At 37.1% G+C, this 20,436-nt stretch overlaps 1 protein-coding gene across 1 annotated transcript in view; it reads right to left on the bottom strand.

The window, feature by feature from the left end:
- Positions 1-6,238: 6,238 nt before the first annotated feature.
- Positions 6,239-20,436, bottom strand: part of GLIPR1L2 (GLIPR1 like 2) — a gene marked incomplete at both ends in the record, with an annotated part of 57,417 nt that continues 43,219 nt past the window's right edge. Inside the window, 3 exons of the mRNA XM_081310854.1 lie at positions 6,239-6,349; positions 8,051-8,265; positions 8,349-8,375. Of these exons, the coding sequence (XP_081166980.1) occupies positions 6,239-6,349; positions 8,051-8,265; positions 8,349-8,375 (353 nt within the window). The remainder of the gene's footprint in view (positions 6,350-8,050; positions 8,266-8,348; positions 8,376-20,436) is intronic.

Below are 20,436 nucleotides of genomic sequence, written 5' to 3'. Positions count from 1 at the left end.
TTCTGCTCTCAGACTCATGGTCTGATCCAGAGGCGCAGAAGACCACACACCAGCATCCAATCAGACATTTCACTTCATAGTGAAGGCATTTCAGGAGAAGAGCCTGACTGTGGAATCCACCAATTTTATTACACATAATACCATGTAGAGATTCCTGGCCTGATAAAGCTTTGGGACAGTTTCTTGAGGGGCAGTTAAAATTGCAGACTAAATGCAATATCCTCATGATATGTCTTCAACAGGAACAATATAATAGAGTAGGAACAGAGGGTTTGAAGCAAGAGTGGCCTGATTACCATCATTCCCACTGACCACCTACTCTGCAGGCGTTGTGGTTCTGCTCCCCAAACTAGCATATTCTTGCCAGAAGACATAGAGACATAGTAAGAGTTTCTTTAAACTATAAATTATAGCTAGATACTAAATATATAATATGTTTATATATATATATATATATATATATATATACATATTATATATAAAACATATCTTTCTGTACTGGTTAATGCTAATCTGAGGAAATTAGTCACCAATGCTGCACTGTTCCAACTTGTGTGAGACAGGTTAGTGATTACGGTTTCCTCTATTGATTCTATTTATGTGGTCTATCAAGTCTGCTTAATAAAGAGTTATAACATTAGTACTTCCTAGATTTAACTTTTTTTTTTAGACATTCTAATACTTCCCGAATTCCCAGCCAGTTGCCATTTTCAGTTTGTTAGTGGGCTTGTGCTTCTGTAAATTCCCTTTTTCAGGACAAATTTGATTTCTGCCATAGAAGGAAAGGAAAAGGTACTATTCAGTGTCCCCACCTCCACAACTCCGCAATGTGCCTCCGCAGATCACCTTGGTTTTTCTGATACATTATGTTGAATGACAACATAATGGTCATCAGAAGAGATTCATGGGTGTGCTCAATGAATACAGGTTCTATTCCCTCTAGAGTCAAAGTTTCTTCCCATTTTCTTTGGCCTATTCCATATGAACATTCTGTACTTATGCCTATTCTTCCTTGGCCTTCTGCTGTGTAGTTTCCATTATAACTCAGCACTCTTGCTAATTTTTGTGGAAAATTGAGGTCCCACAGCAAACCAAACAAGCTTCACCTTTATATGATTTTAAGAAATTGAGATCGGAGGAGGAGCCGGTGCCAGACACTGGGGTGAAGACTGGAGGAGGCACAGAACACAGAGGCTTTGCTTGCGGGTCACCAGAATGAGCTCTGGACAAACACAGGGTCTCCCCAGCACCCCTGACCTCACCAAACACCTTATGAGAGAAACAGATGGAACCCATCTTGGAAAAACCCATCAACCCTTAAAACCCATCACCGGTGGGTGTGGCTACCAGCATGGTTCTGCAGCTGATCAGGTACCCGGTTTCCAAATCCCCTATCCTTAGCTGCAATAACTCAAAATTTTTCCCACAAGCTTCTGGGGGGTGTAGCTATCAATGCAAAACAACAACTGCACCGGCACCTGGTTTCCATCTCAGAGACTAAGAGTAGGGAGGCTACAGGTGGAAGCTCAAGTCCTCTCACACTGGCTATATCCACCACCCTGAACGTTGAGACTTAAGCTAGGAATAGACAACGGCCACCTACTGGAAGAAAAGAAAACAGAGTTCTGAGAGACTTTTTTTTTTTTTGCTTTCTTTTTTTCTCTATCTCTCCTCATCCATTCATCCATTCTCCTCTACCCTTCCCCCTCTGGTCCTCACAACCTCAACATATGTGAAACCAAGAACTTTGCATGAAATAGGACTTTAAAAACTGAATCACTAGAATAATATAATATAGAGGAATTGCATATGCCCCACCCCCCCCCTTTTTTTCTTATTTTCTTTTTCCCCTCTCTCTTTTTTCTCTTTCTTTCCTTGTTATTTTTTCCCTTCTTACTCCCTCTATCCCCTTTCAACCCCCTAACTTTTACTATTTATATGTAGGGTAATTTTCTAAATACAGATAGGAGTTTGAATTATACATTCTTTTATAAATTACCCATCTATTGGTTAGCAGAGTTCTCTTCCAAAGTTGCTAAGTTAGATTAACCCCATACCCTCACTCCTTTCATCCTAGGTCAAAAATTCAGTTCTCTATATGCCACCAGAAATGGTATGCCTTTTATGAAACTAATGACTATATTTTTAAATAATAATTGAAGCCAACATCTGTAGACATAGAGTCTAACTATAAATGTATTAGTAATGAAAACTTGTGCTTAGATGATGTACTATTGATGTTGGGAACTGTTAACATTGTCTTTCTCCACAAAAGAGAGATTTTGGAACTATACAAGAGCAATATAAATACATAGGGGGAAAATCATTAACACAACAGTTTCACAAAGCTGGAAAGAAATGTGAGCAGTATGAAAAGACAAGGAAAGAAAGGACCACAAACAATGCAGGTCAATTCAACATTAGAAGAGGTAATATCTACAGCAGATGAAAGGTCAGATAAAGAGTTCAGGATATACATGCTTCAGATGATCTGGAGTCTCAAGGAAGACATTATATAGCAAATTCAGACAATGAAAGATCACTTTTACAATGAATTACATAAACAAATCCAAGAAGCAAAAGATGAACTCTTCAGGGAGATAGAGGTTATACAGAAAAACCAAACAGAAATCCTGGAAATGAAGGAAATAATAAACCAAATTAAAAACTCAAATGAGAGTATTACCAGCAGAGTAGAACACTTAGAAGATAGAACATCATACAATGAAGACAAAGTATATCAACTTGAAAAGAATGTAGACAGCTCAGTGAGACTGATAAGAAACCATGAGCAGAACATCCAAGAAATATGGGATAACATAAAGAGACCAAACTTAAGAGTTATTGGGATACAGGAAACTTTTGGTTTGGATACTAAACCAAAGGAAAGAGCAATCTGTTCAATGAAACAATATTAGAAAACTTCCCAGACTTGAAGAATGAAACAGAAATCCAAATCCTAGAAGCCTATAGGACGCCAAATGTGCAAAATTACAAGAGATCCACACCAAGACACATTATAATGAAGATGCCCAACATACAAAATAAGGAGAGAATTTTAAAAGCCACAAGAGAAAGGAAGCAGATTACATTTAAGGGATAAACCAATCAGGTTAACAGCTGATCTTTCAACACAGACTCTGAAAGCTAGAAGGTCCTGGAACAACATATTTCAAACTCTGAAAGATATTGGGTTCCAACCAAGAATCTTGTATCCAGTGAAATTAAGCTTCAGGATTGAAGATGAAATAAAAATCTTCCACAATAAACAAAAGTTAAAAGAATTTGCAGCTAGAAAACCAGCACTTCAAAACATCTTTGGAAAAACATTACATGAAGAGGAAATGAAAAATAACAATGAAAACCAACAGTGGGAGGTAGTACAGTAAAGGAAAAACTAATCAAAGAGGAAAAACAAATCATATTAAATAACAAAAATAAACAAATATGGCTGGAAGTACAAACCTTATCTCAATAGTAACCCTAAATGTTAATAGCTTAAACTCACCAATCAAAAGACATAGGCTAGTAGACTGGATTAAAAAAATATCCAACAATATGCTGTCTACAGGAGACTCATCTGATAGGAAAAGACATACACAGACTGAAGGTGAAAGGTTGGGAAAAATCATACCATTCACATGGACCTTGGAAGCAAGCAGGGGTGTCCATACTCATATCAAATAAAATAGACTTCAAGCCAAAGTTAATCAAAAAGGGTAAAGAAGGACACTACATACTGCTCAAGGGAATCATATACCAACAAGACATAACAATCATTAATATATATGCCCCAAACAATGGTGTAGATACATTCATAAAACAAACTCTTCTCAAGTTCAAGAATCAAATAGACCACAACACAATAATCATGGGAGATTTTAGCACACCTCTCTCACCACTGGACATATCTTCCAAACAAAAGTTGAATAAAGAAACTATAGAACTCAATAATACAATTAATAACTTAGACTTAATTGACATATATAGAATATACCTCCCAATATCAAGCGGATACATTTTTTTTTTCTCAGCAGCACATGGATCCTTCTCAAAAATAGACCATACATTATGTCACAGGGCAACTCTTAGCAAATACAATGGATGCATTTTATCTGATCATAATGGAATGAAATTGGAAATCAATAAAAAAATAAGGAAGAAAAATTCCTACATCACATAGAGAATGTACAATATGCTACTGAATGAACAATGGGGTACAGATGACATCAAAGAGGAAATTAAAAAATTCTTAGAGGTAAATGAAAACTCAGACACAACATATCAAAATCTCTGGGACACTATGAAAGCAGTACTAAGAGGAAAATTCATTTCATGGAGTTCATCCCTTAAAAGAAGAAAAAGCCAACAAATAAATGACCTCACACTGCATCTCAAAGCACTAGAAAAAGAAGAACAAATCAACAGCAAATGCAGTAGATGGCAAAAAATAATTAAAATCAGAGCTGAAATCAATGAAATTGAAACAAAAGAAACAATTGAAAAAAAGAAATTACATTTTTTTTTTTTTGGTGCTGGAGATTGAAACCAGGGTGTTCCGCCATTGAGCTATATGCAGAGTCCTTTTTATTTTTAAGACAAGGTCTCAATAAGTTGCTGAGGCAGTCCTTGAAATTGCAATCTTCCTGCCTTTGCCTCCCAAGTCACTGAGATTACAGGCATGAACCACTGCACTTGGCTCATATTTGACTATTTAAATGGAAGGTTGAAAACATCATTGGATCACTAATATTTTGTCAATATTTATTGGTATACTTGTTTAAGCCCATAGCTAAATCAAAGGCCAGCAGCAAACTAACATGGTAAACCAATATCATCTCTGTACCCTTTATTATACCCAAGTTCTCCCCCATAAACATTTATCCATATTTAATATGGAGTCCTTGTACCATTTCCATTTTCTGCCACTCTGTACTACTGCCATCTTGACAATATAAATAGACAAGGCACTAATACTCCAGAACATCAGATAGGCTTTACTTATACAAAGGACACAAAAGAACTTTAGAACATAGACAAATCAGCAACATTATCCAAGACCATGAGAGTACAAACAGGAGTACTAAATGGTAGTACTAAACCTCACCAGTAGACATGTGTTTGTAGATGTGAAAGTATAAATGAAAGAATGACTAGAAGCATGTCTGTCTTTCTCTAAGCCTAATCATATGCTAGAACTTTTTTGCCCATAATTTAGTATAGACTCTTGCTAGAGTTGACATCACCTGGTCCAGGAGTACCTCGAAAGTCTCAAGAGTTCTACAATGCAAACTAGAATAGATATTACTTTAAGGCATGAACCAAATGCTCATCCACTATATTATCTGGGCCAGAATAACCTGGTCAATGTACGTTCCTGAACTTAATGCTATGGAAGCAGAATAAGGGTAATTTCCCCAAACTCTCTGAGATTCATATTAATAATCTCTTAGGCTCACTGAAGGGGGTCAATGAATAACTTTTATAATGAAAATAAAAATTACAAACTAAAGTTCTAAGTACATGGGCATGTGGGTTTAGAAAGATTTACATATATTATCAGAACACCAACTTGGGAAACAAAACCTAAGAGGACACTCTGTTCCTTTAACCATGTGGTGACATGAAGGATATCCATAAATTGGAGTTTTAGTGCCATTATTTTTCATATTATTTCAGAATAATACAAAATTTCAGGAAAATAACTATGTATTAATAATGGCCCATCATTTGAGTCAGTTATAGAAATCCAACTCAAAATAATTAAGGAAAAAGGAAAATTTACTGGAAGATTAACCTATTAGTGTATTGTTGAAAACAAAATAGTGTGAAAAGTTATAAAATTAGGTCTTAGGACAACAACCTTTCACTGCTACTCTCTATTTGTATTTTATTCTTTTTTCCATGTGTCATGCTAAATAGCCTCAGAAACTTACATATTAAAACTTCAGATACCAATGAAGACCTCCCTTGAATGTCTGCCTGTATCCCTAAAGACAATAATTGACCTCAACTGTGGTCAGTGAACCATTCCAGAACTAGGAAAAAGCAATCACAATAACAGGATGATTGTATGCATGGAAACCATACGAGAATGGGATGGAGAAGGAAAGGGAATGTGAAATAGGATGGAACAATTTCCTGAAGTTCAAGGAAATGTGACACTATAACCAAAGTATATGTAATTTACACATCTTCAGGATGTAAATAAGACTGTAGCAGAACTGTTAACTCAGCACTACTGACATTTTGGACTGACAAATTCTTCATTGTGGGGTAATGTCCTGTGCATTTCAGGATGTTTAGCAGCATTCCTAGTTTTTACCCAGTAGTTACCTGCAACACCTCCCTGGTCATGATAATATAAACATTTTCAGTTATTGACAAATGTCAGGAGTTGTTGCCAGTTAAGAACTATTGACCTATAGCTAAGGGTAGTACTCTACAAAGTTACCTGAAGAATAAGTAGAAAATTAGATATAGAAGGTTTAAATTTAGATAGATATGGCTGGGTATATGGCTCAAGTGGTAGCGCGCTCACCTGGCATGCGTGCAGCCCGGGTTTGAGCCTCAGCACCACATACAAAGATGTTGTGTCCGCCGAAAACTAAAAAAAAATATTAAAATTCTCTCTCTCTCTCTCTCAAAACAAAACAAAACAAAACAAACTAAGCCCCCTCTTTCCTCATTAAAAAAAATTAGATAGATATATAACATATTGGCCATATGTGTGAATTAAACATGGTGTCATAAAAATTTATACTTATAAAATGGATCAAAATGTTTTAAATTAATTTGTTATTGGTCTTGGGTTAAACAATTTCATGAACCCAAGATTTCTCATTTTAAAAATGGAGGAGATAACAGCTATGCAGAACGGTTCTGAATATTAAATAGTCATGTGAAAGCATTTTGGAAGCTATTAAATCGAATACAAATAATAAATAATAATGACAATAATAATAAATACAAACATGATAGAGAACCAGCCCCATTTCTCTATCTAAGAACCTAGGACTTTTTCTCAGGATGCAGTATATGAAAAGAGGTGACTTTACAGAAACAAAATTATTCTAAAATGCAGAGCTCTTGAAAAATAAGCAATGTAAATGTGACAAAAAAAAAGCCCAGAAGCTCTCAAATTTATTAGCATTCCCAGTGGTAAGTAGTTAACTTATTTCCGTTCATAAATTTATGAACTTTTGTTAAACATACCGAATAGATAGAAGTAAATAGTTTAAATGTATTTATTTTATCATATAAATTTGGAAGCAGTCATATTGCTCAATCACAACTAATTAAAATATTGGGTTTTTTTAGTCTTTAGTGACAAAAATTACAGCAAGTCTTCAATGAAATATTAAACATGAAGTACAAATAATACATCTATCTCCTAACAGGTTGTACAGGTACTACTTAAGTCATTCCAAAAAGATACATCACAAAGATAAATGTTTGATGCCTTAATACCACATGGAGAATAACAGTACCACCAATAACAACTATGATAGTAATAATTAAAACAAACAAGCAAATATTTATTAAACGGCTATTCTGAATTTAGAAGGGTCCTGAGAATCTTATTAAATCTTGTCTAATACTTGAGAAATTTATTAACCCATTTAAAACAGAGATAGACATATTTAGAAAACATAAATTCCCTCCTTTAACAGGACACTGTAGTGAAATCTTAAGATTAATTAGGTTAATCAAATCTCTTCTTAGTTCCTATTATCACATATTTATCTGTTCATAGTATCTAAGAGCTTGTCTTAATACTTCCTGTACAATACATGTTTTGGGGTTGCTTTTTTGTTGTTGTTTTTCAGATTTAAATTTGTTGAATAGTATAAAAAATATAGCAATAGTGTCTTGTATATTTTCTTTCTTTTTAAATCTCAGGGTTTTAAATTTTCTTTTTTGCTTTTTAAAATGTTATAGTTTTGGCTTATGTTAATTATAATTCATCTCCCTCTTCCACCTCTTCTTCCTTTTCTTCTTCCTCTTCTTTTTCATCTTCATATTTCATTTTATCTTCTTCTTTCTCTGCCTTTCTTCCTCCTTTTCCTTTCTCTATTATAGATAATTCAGGAGTAAATACCATCTGTTGTTCCAATAAAATATTTGGAAAATAAGGCTGCACTATCAAAACAATTATGACACACATAATAAAAAACAGCAGTCTCAGTAATAAAACAAATATGCAGAGTGGATCACATATAATTGGCCGGGGCACTTCCCAACTTGGATACCAGAATTGGTAATCTGTAAATAGAGAAGCAATTGAAAGCTGTGTTTCAAGTAAAATAGTTGAATTGTTCAAAGAAGTAAAGAACAAAAATACATACATACAGCTCGGTCCCGATCTGCATTACCTAGAAAGAAAAAGAAAGTCTATAAAGAATTACATAAAATTTTCTTTCTCTATAATGTAAGAATTTCTTCAATAATAGTGCTATCATTCTCTTAGTTTTTAGGCAACATGCCATCATTCTTGATGTTCCCTTTCCAACCAGTAGCCAATCATAAATCACCAATATTCTCATTTACTAAAAGTCACCCTGTTCTGGTAGAGAGTATAGAAATACAGGAGTGAGGAGAAATGAATTCTAGTGTTAACTCTAAATCATTGTTTCACCTTATATAGGTTCCTTCTATGAATTTACTCATTTTTATCACTTAGTTCTTATTTTCAGACACTTTCAGTTGTTCTTCATTTCTGAGAAGGCAAAGTCAACACCACTCTACATCCTGGCATTCTTCTTTTTCCTCTCTCTCTCCTGCTTTCTCCCTTTCTTTTGAACCTATCTACCTCACTAGATCATAATGTTATCAGGAAATAAATTCTTTTTGTCTGCTCACCTCAGCAGAGAGAGTCAAACAATTATTCCTGAATTCCACTAGGAAAAAATGGAAAGATAAATGAGTTCATACATATAAAAAACCCAATGTCAATGGACATGGTGGTACATGTCTGTAATACAGTGACTTGGGGGTCTGAGGCAGGAGGATTGCAAGTTTCAAGTCAGCCTCAGCAATTTAGCAAGACCCAATCAAAAAACAAAAGTTCAAAATCAATGATATAAACCAGAGCTTCATCTCTACCCCTTGGGGAAAATTTAGAATTTATTTTTTAAGTACCTTAGAGATAAACTGACTTTATGTAGGATCTTTGAAATATTTTAGCATATTGTACTTGATCTTACTTCATACTTTATGTGATGATTTTTACATTGATTTCTTTTTAAAAAGCATCTTTCACCATATGATCTGTATTTTTTCTTCATTCTGTGTATTAATATTTATTAATACTTTAGTATGACAGTAAAGTAATAGTACATTTCCTCTTTGCATCTTATTTAATTTGTCATCATTAATATCTGAATCATAATGTGAATTATAATTACACATAATCATAAGCTTCACTGTAATATATTCATACCTGTACAGAGTATAAATTTGTCTAATTCATTCTTTTATACTTCCCCTTACTGTTTTCTATGTCCTCCCCCTAGTCCCCATCCTCTCCATTACTGTTATAACTTTTATTTATTTTTTATTATTTATTTACTCTAATTTGTTATACATGATGGCAGAATGCAATTCATTTCATATTACACATATACAGCACAATTTTTCAAGTCACTGGTTGTACACAAAGTATTTTCACACCATTTGTATCTTCATACTCATTCCACCATCATTCCTACTCCCTTGCCCCCTCCTTTCTCTTCCCTCCCCTTTGCCCTATCTAAAGTTCCTCCATTCCTCCCATGCTCCCCGCCCCCATCACCATTATGAGTCAGCATCCTCATAGCAAAGAAAATATTTTGCCTTTGGTTTTGGGGATTGGCTTACTTCACTTAGCATTATATTCTCCAACTCCATCCATTTACCTGCACATGCCTATGATTTTATTATCTTTTAATGCTGAGTAATATTCCATTGTGAATATATACCAAAGTTTCCCGGTCCATTCATATACTGAAGGGCATCTAGGTTGGTTCCACAATTTAGCTATTGTAATTTGTGCTGTTATAAACATTGATGTGGCTGTGACCCTGTAATATGCTGTTTTTAAATCCTTTGGGTATAAACCAAGGAGTAGGATAGCTGGGTCAAAAGGTGGTTCCATTCCCAGCTTTCCAAAGAATCTCCATACTGCTTTCCAGTTTGGCTGCACAAATTTGCAGTCCCATCAGCAAGGTATGAATGTGCCTTTCCCCCCACATCATTGCCAAAACTTATTGTTGTTTGTATTCTTGATTGCTGCCATTCTGACTGGAATGAGATGAAATCTTAGTTTTCATTTGTATTTCTCTAATTGTTAGAGATGTTAAACATTTTTTCATGTTTGTTGACTGATTGTATATACTCTTCTGAGAAGTGTCTGTGCAGTTCCTTGGCCCATTTATTGATTGGGTTATTTGTTTTTTTGGTGTTAAAGTTTTTGAATGCTTTATATATCCTAGAGATTTGTGCTCTATCTGATGTGCTTGTGGTAAAGAGTTGTTCCCATTCTGTAGGCTCTCTATTCACCTCACAGATTATTTCTTTTGCTGAGAAAAAGCTTCTTAGTTTGAATCCATCCCATTTATTGATTCTTTGTTTTAATTCTTGTGCTATAGGAGTCTTATTAAGGAAGTTGGGGCCTAATATGACAGGATGGGATCCAACATGGCCGCCGGCGAGGAAGCAGCGATTCCAATGTCTCCACATTAACGGGATCAGAAAGACCCTTTGGAACAGCGGCAGTCTACCTACTGAGGAACTTCTAGCAAAATTCCGTGAAGAGGGGACCTGCCGGGAATTGGTAGGTTTATTAGAAGTGTCAGTTTGTCCCAGACAAGTGGATCTTGGCCGGCCACGCGGGCGCGGAGGTCCAGACCCGCAGACACCAGCCGCTTTAGAAACGGGCCGGAGGCCCCCAGCGGCGCGGCCCGCCCGAACCCGCAGACGGCGCCCGCCAACTCGCCGTCCCGAGAGGCCCCGCTCTCGCTCAGCGAACAGCCACTCCACCCGCCCGGATCTTAGCCACGCGGCCGCAGCTGCCCGGCTCTACCGGCAGCCCGGCGCAGCGAGAAGTCTCCCCGCCTGGCCCAGCAGATAGCCCCGCCCACCCGGCAAACGGCTCCCCCCCCCCCGAGACAGCGTGAAGGGAATATAACCAACCCTTTACGAAATAGCGAACTGGGAACTAAAACCAGAGATTGTGTCAGACCAGAGACAAGCCAGTCCCACCCCTCCCTTCGGACACTCCGGCAAGGAGCCAGGGGCCCGCCATAGCAGAGAGGGGAAGTCACCAAAGTTCGGCCAAAGAGATTCCTTTCCAGCGGAATCTACTTTAGCAGGTGTGTGACTCCCACCCACATCAGATACAAACAACCGGGAAACTTCAAAATCTCTCCGTGGGCGTGACCCTAAGGGCCAAAGGACTCTCGACCCCCAACTCCCCCTACTGCCAGTGACAAGGGCGTGACTGTAGGGGCAGAGGGAAGCAGAGAAGACTCCCCACCCCCAAATCCCCCAACCGCGAACTGAGAGGGAGTGACGGTAGGGGCGGAGGGAAACAGAGGACACTCCAGACCCCCAACTCCTCCTACCGCCAGCAGTGTGGTTGTGACTGTAGGGGCTGAGGGAAGTAGAGGGGATCCTAGACCCCCAACTCCTATTACCACCAGCAGCGACACCAATGGTCTTAGCTGCCAGATTCTGAAGGTGTGCCCACCAAAGGGGTACGGAAAAATTAAACAATTGACTCCCAGACTACAGCTCCACAGCACTGGGGCTTAGATGAATGACAACGAGAGTTCTCAGTAGTTAGGGAAATAGAGCACTCGGTGGGGCTGAAAGTGTAACCAAATCCTTGGTGAACTGCCTCCGGTGAGCAGGACCTGGCTGGCTGGCAGGAGGAAGGGGAGGAGGGGCCGTAGAAGTGAAACGGCTCTGGACCAACAGGATTGAGAGACTCCCAGGAACCGCCTTACAGGGATTGCTGTTGACACATTGAGGGCAAAACTCAGCCTGGGGGGCACAGCTTTGCCTACGGGAAGAGAAGAAAATGGATCTCTAAGACCTAATTTTATTTCCTATTTCACTTTAATTTTTTCTCTCCCTTTGCCCTCTCTCTCTCCCCTTCCAAGTTTTACGGCTCTTTCCATTCTCCTCTATGCTATCTATCTCCCTCTCCTTCTTTCTTTTCAAGAGCACCTACCTTCCCCTTCCCCCCAACTTTCATCCCAAGCATTACGTCCTCCATTTCGCGTAACTGTCTAAATACAAATAGGTGTGCGCCCTTCCCCCGCGCCTGCAAGGTAGCCGGACCTGCAACCCACCAGCAGGTCAGGCCCAGCAACCTGGGAGTGGCAGAGCCGCCCCACGCGCCTGCAAGGTAGGCGCACCTGCTACCAACCAGCAGAACAGGCCCAGCGGCCTGCCGATGTGGTAGGCACAGCGCCCCAATTGGAGGAGGAGCAGAGCCCCTGACCGCAACTGCGCAGGAGACTTGCAACTATACAAGAGTAATACAAATATATAGGGGGAAAATTCAACAACACAACAGTCTCAGTAAGCAGAAAGAAACGTGAACAGTATGAAGAGACAAGGAAAGAAAGGACCACAAGCAATGCAGGTCAACTCAACGTTAGAAGAGGTAATTTCTGCAGCAGATGGAATGTCAGATAAAGAATTCAGGAGATACATGCTTCAGATGATCTGGAGTCTCAAGGAAGACATTAGACAGCAAAATCAGACAATGAAAGATCTCTTCAACAATGAAATACACAAACAAATCCAGGAAGCAAAAGATCAACTATACAGGGAGATAGAAGTTATAAAAAACAAACAAACAGAAATCCTAGAAAGGCAGGAAGCAATAAACCAACTTAAAAACTCAATTGAGAATACTACCAACACAGTAGAACACTTAGAAGATAGAACATCAGACAATGAAGACAAAGTATTTCAACTTGAAAAGAACATAGACAGCTCAGCAAGACAGTTAAGAAACCATGAGCAGAACATCCAAGAGATATGGGATAACATAAAGAGACAAAACTTAAGAGTCATTGGGATACAGGAAGGCACGGAGGTCCATACCAAAGGAATAAACAATCTATTCAATGAAATAATATGAGAAAACTTCCCTACTTGAAGAATGAGACAGAATCCCAAATCCTAGAAGCCTACAGGATGCCGAATGTGCATAATCATAAGAGATCCACACCTAGACACATTATAATGAAGATGCCCAACATACAGAATAAGGAGAGAATTTTAAAAGCTACAAGAGAAAGGAAGCAGATTACATTTAGGGGTAAACCAATAAGGATAACAGCTGATCTCTCAACACAGACTTTCAAAGCTAGAATATCCTGGAATAACATATTTCAAACACTGAAAGAAAATGGGTTCCAACCAAGAATTGTGTATCCAGCAAAATTGAGCTTCAAGATGGAAGATGAAATTAAAACCTTCCACGATAAACAAAAGTTAAAAGAATTTGCAGCTAGAAAACCATCTCTCCAAAAAATCCTCAGCAAAACATTACAAGAAGAGGAAATGGAAAATAACAATGAAAACCAACAGTGGGAGGTAGGACAGTAAAGGGGGGAAAATAATCAAAGAGGAAAACAAACCATATTCAGTAACATAAATCAACAAATATGGCTGGAAGGATAACCCATATCTCAATAATAACCCTAAATGTTAATGGCTTAAACTCACCAATTAAGAGACACAGGCTAGTAGAATGGATCACAAAACATGACCCAACAATACGCTGCCTACAGGAGACGCATTTGATAGAAAAAGACATACATAGACTGAAGGTGAAAGGTTGGGAAAAATCATATCACTCATATGGACTTCAGAAACAAGCAGGAGTGTCCATACTCATATCAAATAAAATAGATTTCAAGCCAAAGTTAATCAAAAGGGATAAAGAGGGACACTACATAGTGCTCAAGGGAACCATACACCAACAAGACATAACAATCATAAATATATATGCCCCAAACAATGGTGCAGCTATGTTCATCAAACAAACTCTTCTCAAGTTCAAGAGTCTAATAGACCACCATACAATAATCATGGGAGACTTCAACACACCTCTCTCACCACTGGACAGATCTTCCAAACAAAAGTTGAATAAGGAAACTATAGAACTCAATAACACAATTAACAACCTAGACTTAATTGACATATATAGAATATACCACCCAACATCAAGCAGTTACACTTTTTTCTCAGCAGCACATGGATCCTTCTCAAAAACAGATCATATATTATGTCACAGGGCAACTCTTAGACAATATAAAGGAGTAGAGATAATACCATGCATCTTATCTGACCATAATGGAATGAAACTGAAAATCAACCATAAAAGAAGGAAGGAAAAATCATGCATCACTTGGAGAATGAACAACAGGTTACTGAATGATCAATGGGTTATAGAAGACATTAAGGAGGAAATTAAAAAATTCTTAGAGATAAATGAAAACACAGACACAACATATCGGAACCTATGGGACACATTGAAAGCAGTTCTAAGAGGAAAATTCATTGCATGGAGTTCATTCCTTAAAAAAAGAAAAAAACAACAAATAAATGATCTCATACTTCATCTCAAAATCCTAGAAAAAGATGAGCAAAATAACAGCAAAAGAAGTAGAAGGCAAGAAATAATTAAAATCAGAGCTGAAATTAATGAAATTGAAATAAAAGAAACAATTGAAAAAATTGATAAAACTAAAAGTTGGTTCTTTGAAAAAATAAATAAGATCGACAGACCCTTAGCCATGCTAACAAAGAGAAGAAGAGAGAGAACTCAAATTACTAGCATACAGGATGAAAAAGGCAATATCACAACAGACACTTCAGAAATACAGAAGATAATCAGAAATTATTTTGAATCCTTATACTCCAATAAAATAGAAGATAGTGAAGGCATCGATAAATTTCTTAAGTCATATGATCTGCCCAGATTGAGACAGGAGGATATAGACAACCTAAACAGACCAATATCAATTGAGGAAATAGAAGAAACCATCAAAAGATTACCAACTAAGAAAAGCCCAGGACCGGATGGGTATACAGCAGAGTTTTACAAAACCTTTAAAGAGGAACTAATACCAATACTTTTCAAGCTATTTCAGGAAATAGAAAAAGAGGGAGAACTTCCAAATTCATTTTACGAGGCCAACATCACACTGATTCCTAAACCAGACAAAGATACTTCAAAGAAAGAAAACTACAGACCTATATCTCTAATGAACCTAGATGCAAAAATCCTCAATAAAATTCTGGCGAATCGGATACAAAATCATATCAAAAAAATTGTACACCATGATCAAGTAGGATTCATCCCTGGGATGCAAGGCTGGTTCAATATACAGAAATCAATAAATGTTATCCACCACATCAATAGACTTAAAAATAAGAACCATATGATCATCTCGATAGATGCGGAAAAAGCATTTGACAAAGTACAGCATCCCTTTTTGTTCAAAACTCTCGAAAAAATAGGGATAACAGGAACATACCTCAACATTGTAAAAGCAATCTATGCTAAGCCCCAGGCTAGCATCATTCTGAATGGAGAAAAATTGAAGACATTCCCTCTAAATTCTGGAACAAGACAGGGATGCCCTCTCTCACCACTTCTGTTCAACATAGTTCTCGAAACACTGGCCAGAGCAATTAGACAGACGAAAGAAATTAAAGGCATAAAAATAGGAAAAGAAGAACTTAAATTATCACTATTTGCAGATGACATGATTCTATACCTAGCAGACCCGAAAAGGTCTACAAAGAAACTATTAGAGCTAATAAATGAATTCAGCAAAGTGGCAGGATATAAAATCAACACGCATAAATCAAAGGCATTCCTGTATATCAGCGACAAACCCTCTGAAATGGAAATGAGGACAACCACTCCATTCACAATATCCTCAAAAACAATAAAATACTTGGGAATCAACCTAACAAAAGAGGTAAAAGACTTATACAATGAAAACTACAGAACCCTAAAGAGAGAAATTGAAGACGATCTTAGAAGATGGAAAAATATACCCTGTTCATGGATAGGCAGAACTAACATCATCAAAATGGCGATATTACCAAAAGTTCTCCATAGGTTTAATGCAATGCCAATCAAAATCCCAATGGCATTTCTTGTAGAAATAGAGAAAGCAATCATGAAATTCATATGGAAAAATAAAAGACCCAGAATAGCAAAAACAATGCTAAGCAGGAAGTGTGAATCAGGTGGTATAGCGATACCAGACTTCAAACTATACTACAGAGCAATAGTAACAAAAACAGCATGGTATTGGTACCAAAACAGGCGGGTGGACCAATGGTACAGAATAGAGGACACAGAGACTAATCCACAAAGTTACAACTATCTTATATTTGATATAGGGGCTAAAAGCATGCAATGCAGGAAGGATAGCATCTTCAACAAATGGTGCTGGGAAAACTGGAAATCCATATGCAACAAAATGAAACTGAATCCCTTTCTCTCGCCATGCACAAAAGTTAACTCAAAATGGATCAAGGAGCTTGATATCAAACCAGAGACAAGGCATCTGATAGAAGAAAAAGTTGGCTATGACCTACACACTGTGGGGTCGGGCTCCAAATTCCTCAATAGGACACCCATAGCACAAGAATTAATATCTAGAATCAACAAATGGGACTTGCTCAAACTAAAAAGTTTTTTCTCAGCAAAAGAAACAATAAGAGAGGTAAATAGGGAGCCAACATCATGGGAACAAATTTTTACTCCTCACACTTCAGATAGAGCCCTAATATCCAGAGTATACAAAGAACTCAAAAAATTAGACAATAAGATAACAAATAACCCAATCAACAAATGGGCCAAGGACCTAAACAGACACTTCTCAGAGGAGGACATACAATCAATCAACAAGTACATGAAAAAATGCTCACCATCGCTAGCAGTCAGAGAAATGCAAATCAAAACCACCCTAAGATATCATCTCACTCCAGCAAGATTGGCAGCCATTAAGAAGTCAAACAATAACAAGTGCTGACGAGGATGTGGGGAAAAGGGTACACTTGTACATTGTTGGTGGGACTGCAAATTGGTGCAACCAATTTGGAAAGCAGTATGGAGATTTCTTGGAAAGCTGGGAATGGAACCACCATTTGATCCAGCTATTCCCCTTCTGGGTCTATTCCCTAAAGACCTAAAAACAGCATGCTACAGGGACACTTCTACATCGATGTTCATAGCAGTACAATTCACAATAGCAAGACTGTGGAAGCAACCTAGATGCCCTTCAATAGACGAATGGATAAAAAAAATGTGGCATTTATACACAATGGAGTATTACTCTGCATTAAAAATGACAAAATTATATAATTTGGAGGGAAATGGATGGCATTAGAGCAGATTATGCTAAGTGAAGCTAGCCAATCCCTAAAAAACATATGCCAAATGTCCTCTTTGATATAAGGAGAGTAACTAAGAACAGAGTAGGGAAGAAGAGCATGAGAAGATGACTAACATTAAACAGGGATGATAGGTGGGAGGGACAGGGAGAGAGAAGGGAAATTGCTTGGAAATGGAAGGAGACCCTCAGGGTTATACAAAATTATATACAAGAGGAAGTGAGGGGAAAGGGAAAAATAATACAAGGGGGAGAAATGAATTACAGTAGAGGGGGTAGAGAGAGAGGAGGGGAGGGGAGGGGAGGGGAGGGGAGGGGAGGGGAGGGGGGATAGTAGAGGATAGGAAAGGCAGCAGAATACAACAGACACTAGAATGGCAATATGTAAATCAGTGGAAGTGTAACTGATGTGACTCTGTAATCTGTATACGGGGTAAAAATGGGAGTTCATAACCCACTTGAATCAAAGTGTGAAATATGATATATCAAGAACTATGTAATGTTTTGAACTACCAATAAAAAAATTAAAAAAAAATATGACAGGATGGAGATTTGAGCCTACTTTTTCTTCCATTAGGTGCAAGGTCTCTGGTTTAATTCCTAGGTCCTTGATCCACTTTGAGTTGATTTTTGTGCATGGTGAGAGATAGAGGTTTAATTTCATTTTATTACATGTGGATTTCCAGTTTTCCCAGCACCATTTGTTGAAGAGGCTATCTTTTCTCCAATGTACATTTTTGGCACTTTTGTCTAATATAACTGTAGTTATATGGGTTAGTCTCTGTGTCCTCTATTCTGTATCATTGGTTTCCCCTACCCTCTTCTCTATTTGCTGCCAATACCATCTGTTTTGTTACCATTACTCTGTAGTATAGTTTAAGGTCTGCAATAGTAATGCTACCACCTTCACTCTTCACGCTAAGGATTGTTTTGGCTATTCTGGGTCTCTTATTTTTCCACATGAATTTCATAACTGCTTTTTCTATTTCTGTGAGGAATGTCATTGGGATTTTGATTGGGATTGCATTGAATCTGTATAGTGCTTTTGGTGGTATGGTTACTTTGACAAAATTAATTCTGCCTATCTAAGAACAAGGTAGATCTTTCCATCTTGTAAGGTCTTCTTAAATTTCTTTCTTTAGCATGCTATAGTTTTCATTGTAGAGGTCTTTTACCACTTTTGTTAAGTTTATTCCAAAGTATTTTATTTTTTTTGAAGCTACTATAAATGGGGTGGTTTTCCTAGTTTCTCTTTCTAAGAATTTTTTAATCTCCTCCTTAATGTCTTTTGCAACCCATTGTTCATTCAATAGCATATTATTAGTCTCCTGGTGTAGGAGTAATTTTTATTTTTATTTTGTCATTGATTTCTAATTTTATTCCATTATGATCTGATAAAATGCAGGGTAGTATTTCTACTTCTTTGTATTTGCTAATAGTAGCTTTGTGGCCTAAAAGATGGTCTATTTTGGAAAAGGACCCATGTGCTGTTGAGAAGAAAGTGTATTCGCTCATTGATGGATAATATACTCTATATATGTCAGTTAAGTCTAATTTATTAATTATAGTATTGAGTTCTATAGTTTCTCTGCTTAGCTTTTGTTTAGAACATCTATCCCGTGGTGAAAGAGGTGTGTTAAATTCACCCAGAATTATTGTGTTGTGGTCTATTTGACTCTTGAATTTGAGAAGAGTTTGATTGATGAAAGTAGATGCTTCATTGTTTGGGGCACATAAATTTATAATTGTTATGTCTTGTTGATGTATAATTCCTTTAAGCAGCATAAAATGTCCATCTTTATCCATTTTGATTAACTTTGGCTTGAAGTCTACTTTATTTGATATGAGGATGGAAACCCCCATTCCATGTGAATGGTATATTTTATCCCAACCTTTCACCTTCAGTCTGTGGGCATCTTTTCCAATGAAATGAGTTTCTTGAAGACAGCAGTCTTTTTTAAAAATCCAATCTACCAGCCTAAATTTTTCGATTGGTGAGTTTAGGCCATTAACATTCAGGGTTACTGTTGATACATTATCTATATTACTGGTCATTTTTGCTTATTTTGGTATTTAGCTTGACTTAGTTTCTCCTTTGGTTGTCTTTTCCTTTATTGTAGTTCTTCCCTTTGCAGGTTTTCATTGTTGTTTTTCATTTCATTCTCATGGAATACTTTGCCAAGAATATTCTGTAGTGTAGGCTTTCTTGCTGTAAATTCTTTTAGCTTTTGTTTAGTATGGAAGGTCTTTAGTTCATCATCAAATTTGAACCTTAAATTTTCAGGATATAAAACTGTTGGTAGGCATCCATTATCATTTAGAGATTGGTATATGTTGTTCCAGGATCTCCTTGCTTTGAGAGTCTGGGCTGAAAAAATCTGAGATCTGAATTGGTCTTCCCTTATAGGTAATCTGATGTTTCTCTCTTGCAGCTTTTAAAATTCTATCCTTATTCTGTATGCTAGGCATTTTCATTATAAATATGTCTTGGTGTTGATCTGTTGTAATTTTGTACAATTGGTGTCCTATAGGCCTCGTGTATTTGATTTTCTAATTCATTCTTTATGCTTGGGAAATTTTCTGATATTATTTCATTGAAGAGATTGTGCATTCATTTGGCTTGAATCTCTGAACCTTCATCTATCCCAATAAATCTTAAATTTGGACTTTTGATGGTATCCCATAATTCTTATATCTTCTGTTCATGGTTTCTTACCATCTTCACTGTGAGGTCAACTCTATCTTCAAGATTGTATATTTTGTCTTCATTGTCTAAGGTCCTGTCTTCCAAGTGATCTAATCTGTTGGTGATTCTATCTATTGAGTTTTTTAATTGCCTTATTGTTTCTTTCATTGCAAGGATTTCTGTTTTTTTTTCCAGTATCTCTCTTTCTTGAAGTAATATCTTGCAACCTGTATTTGCTCTCTTATCTCTTTGTTGTTGTGATTGATGGTCGCCTGTATTTGTTCTCTTATCTCTGTTGCAGTGATGGATTTTTTGCCTATATCTGCTCACTTA

The sequence above is a fragment of the Spermophilus citellus genome, assembly GCF_964194105.1.
Source record: "Spermophilus citellus genome assembly, chromosome: 10".
NCBI lineage: Eukaryota > Metazoa > Chordata > Mammalia > Rodentia > Sciuridae > Spermophilus > Spermophilus citellus.
Note: the sequence above shows the minus strand (reverse complement) of the source record. Positions and strands in the feature narration are given on the sequence as shown.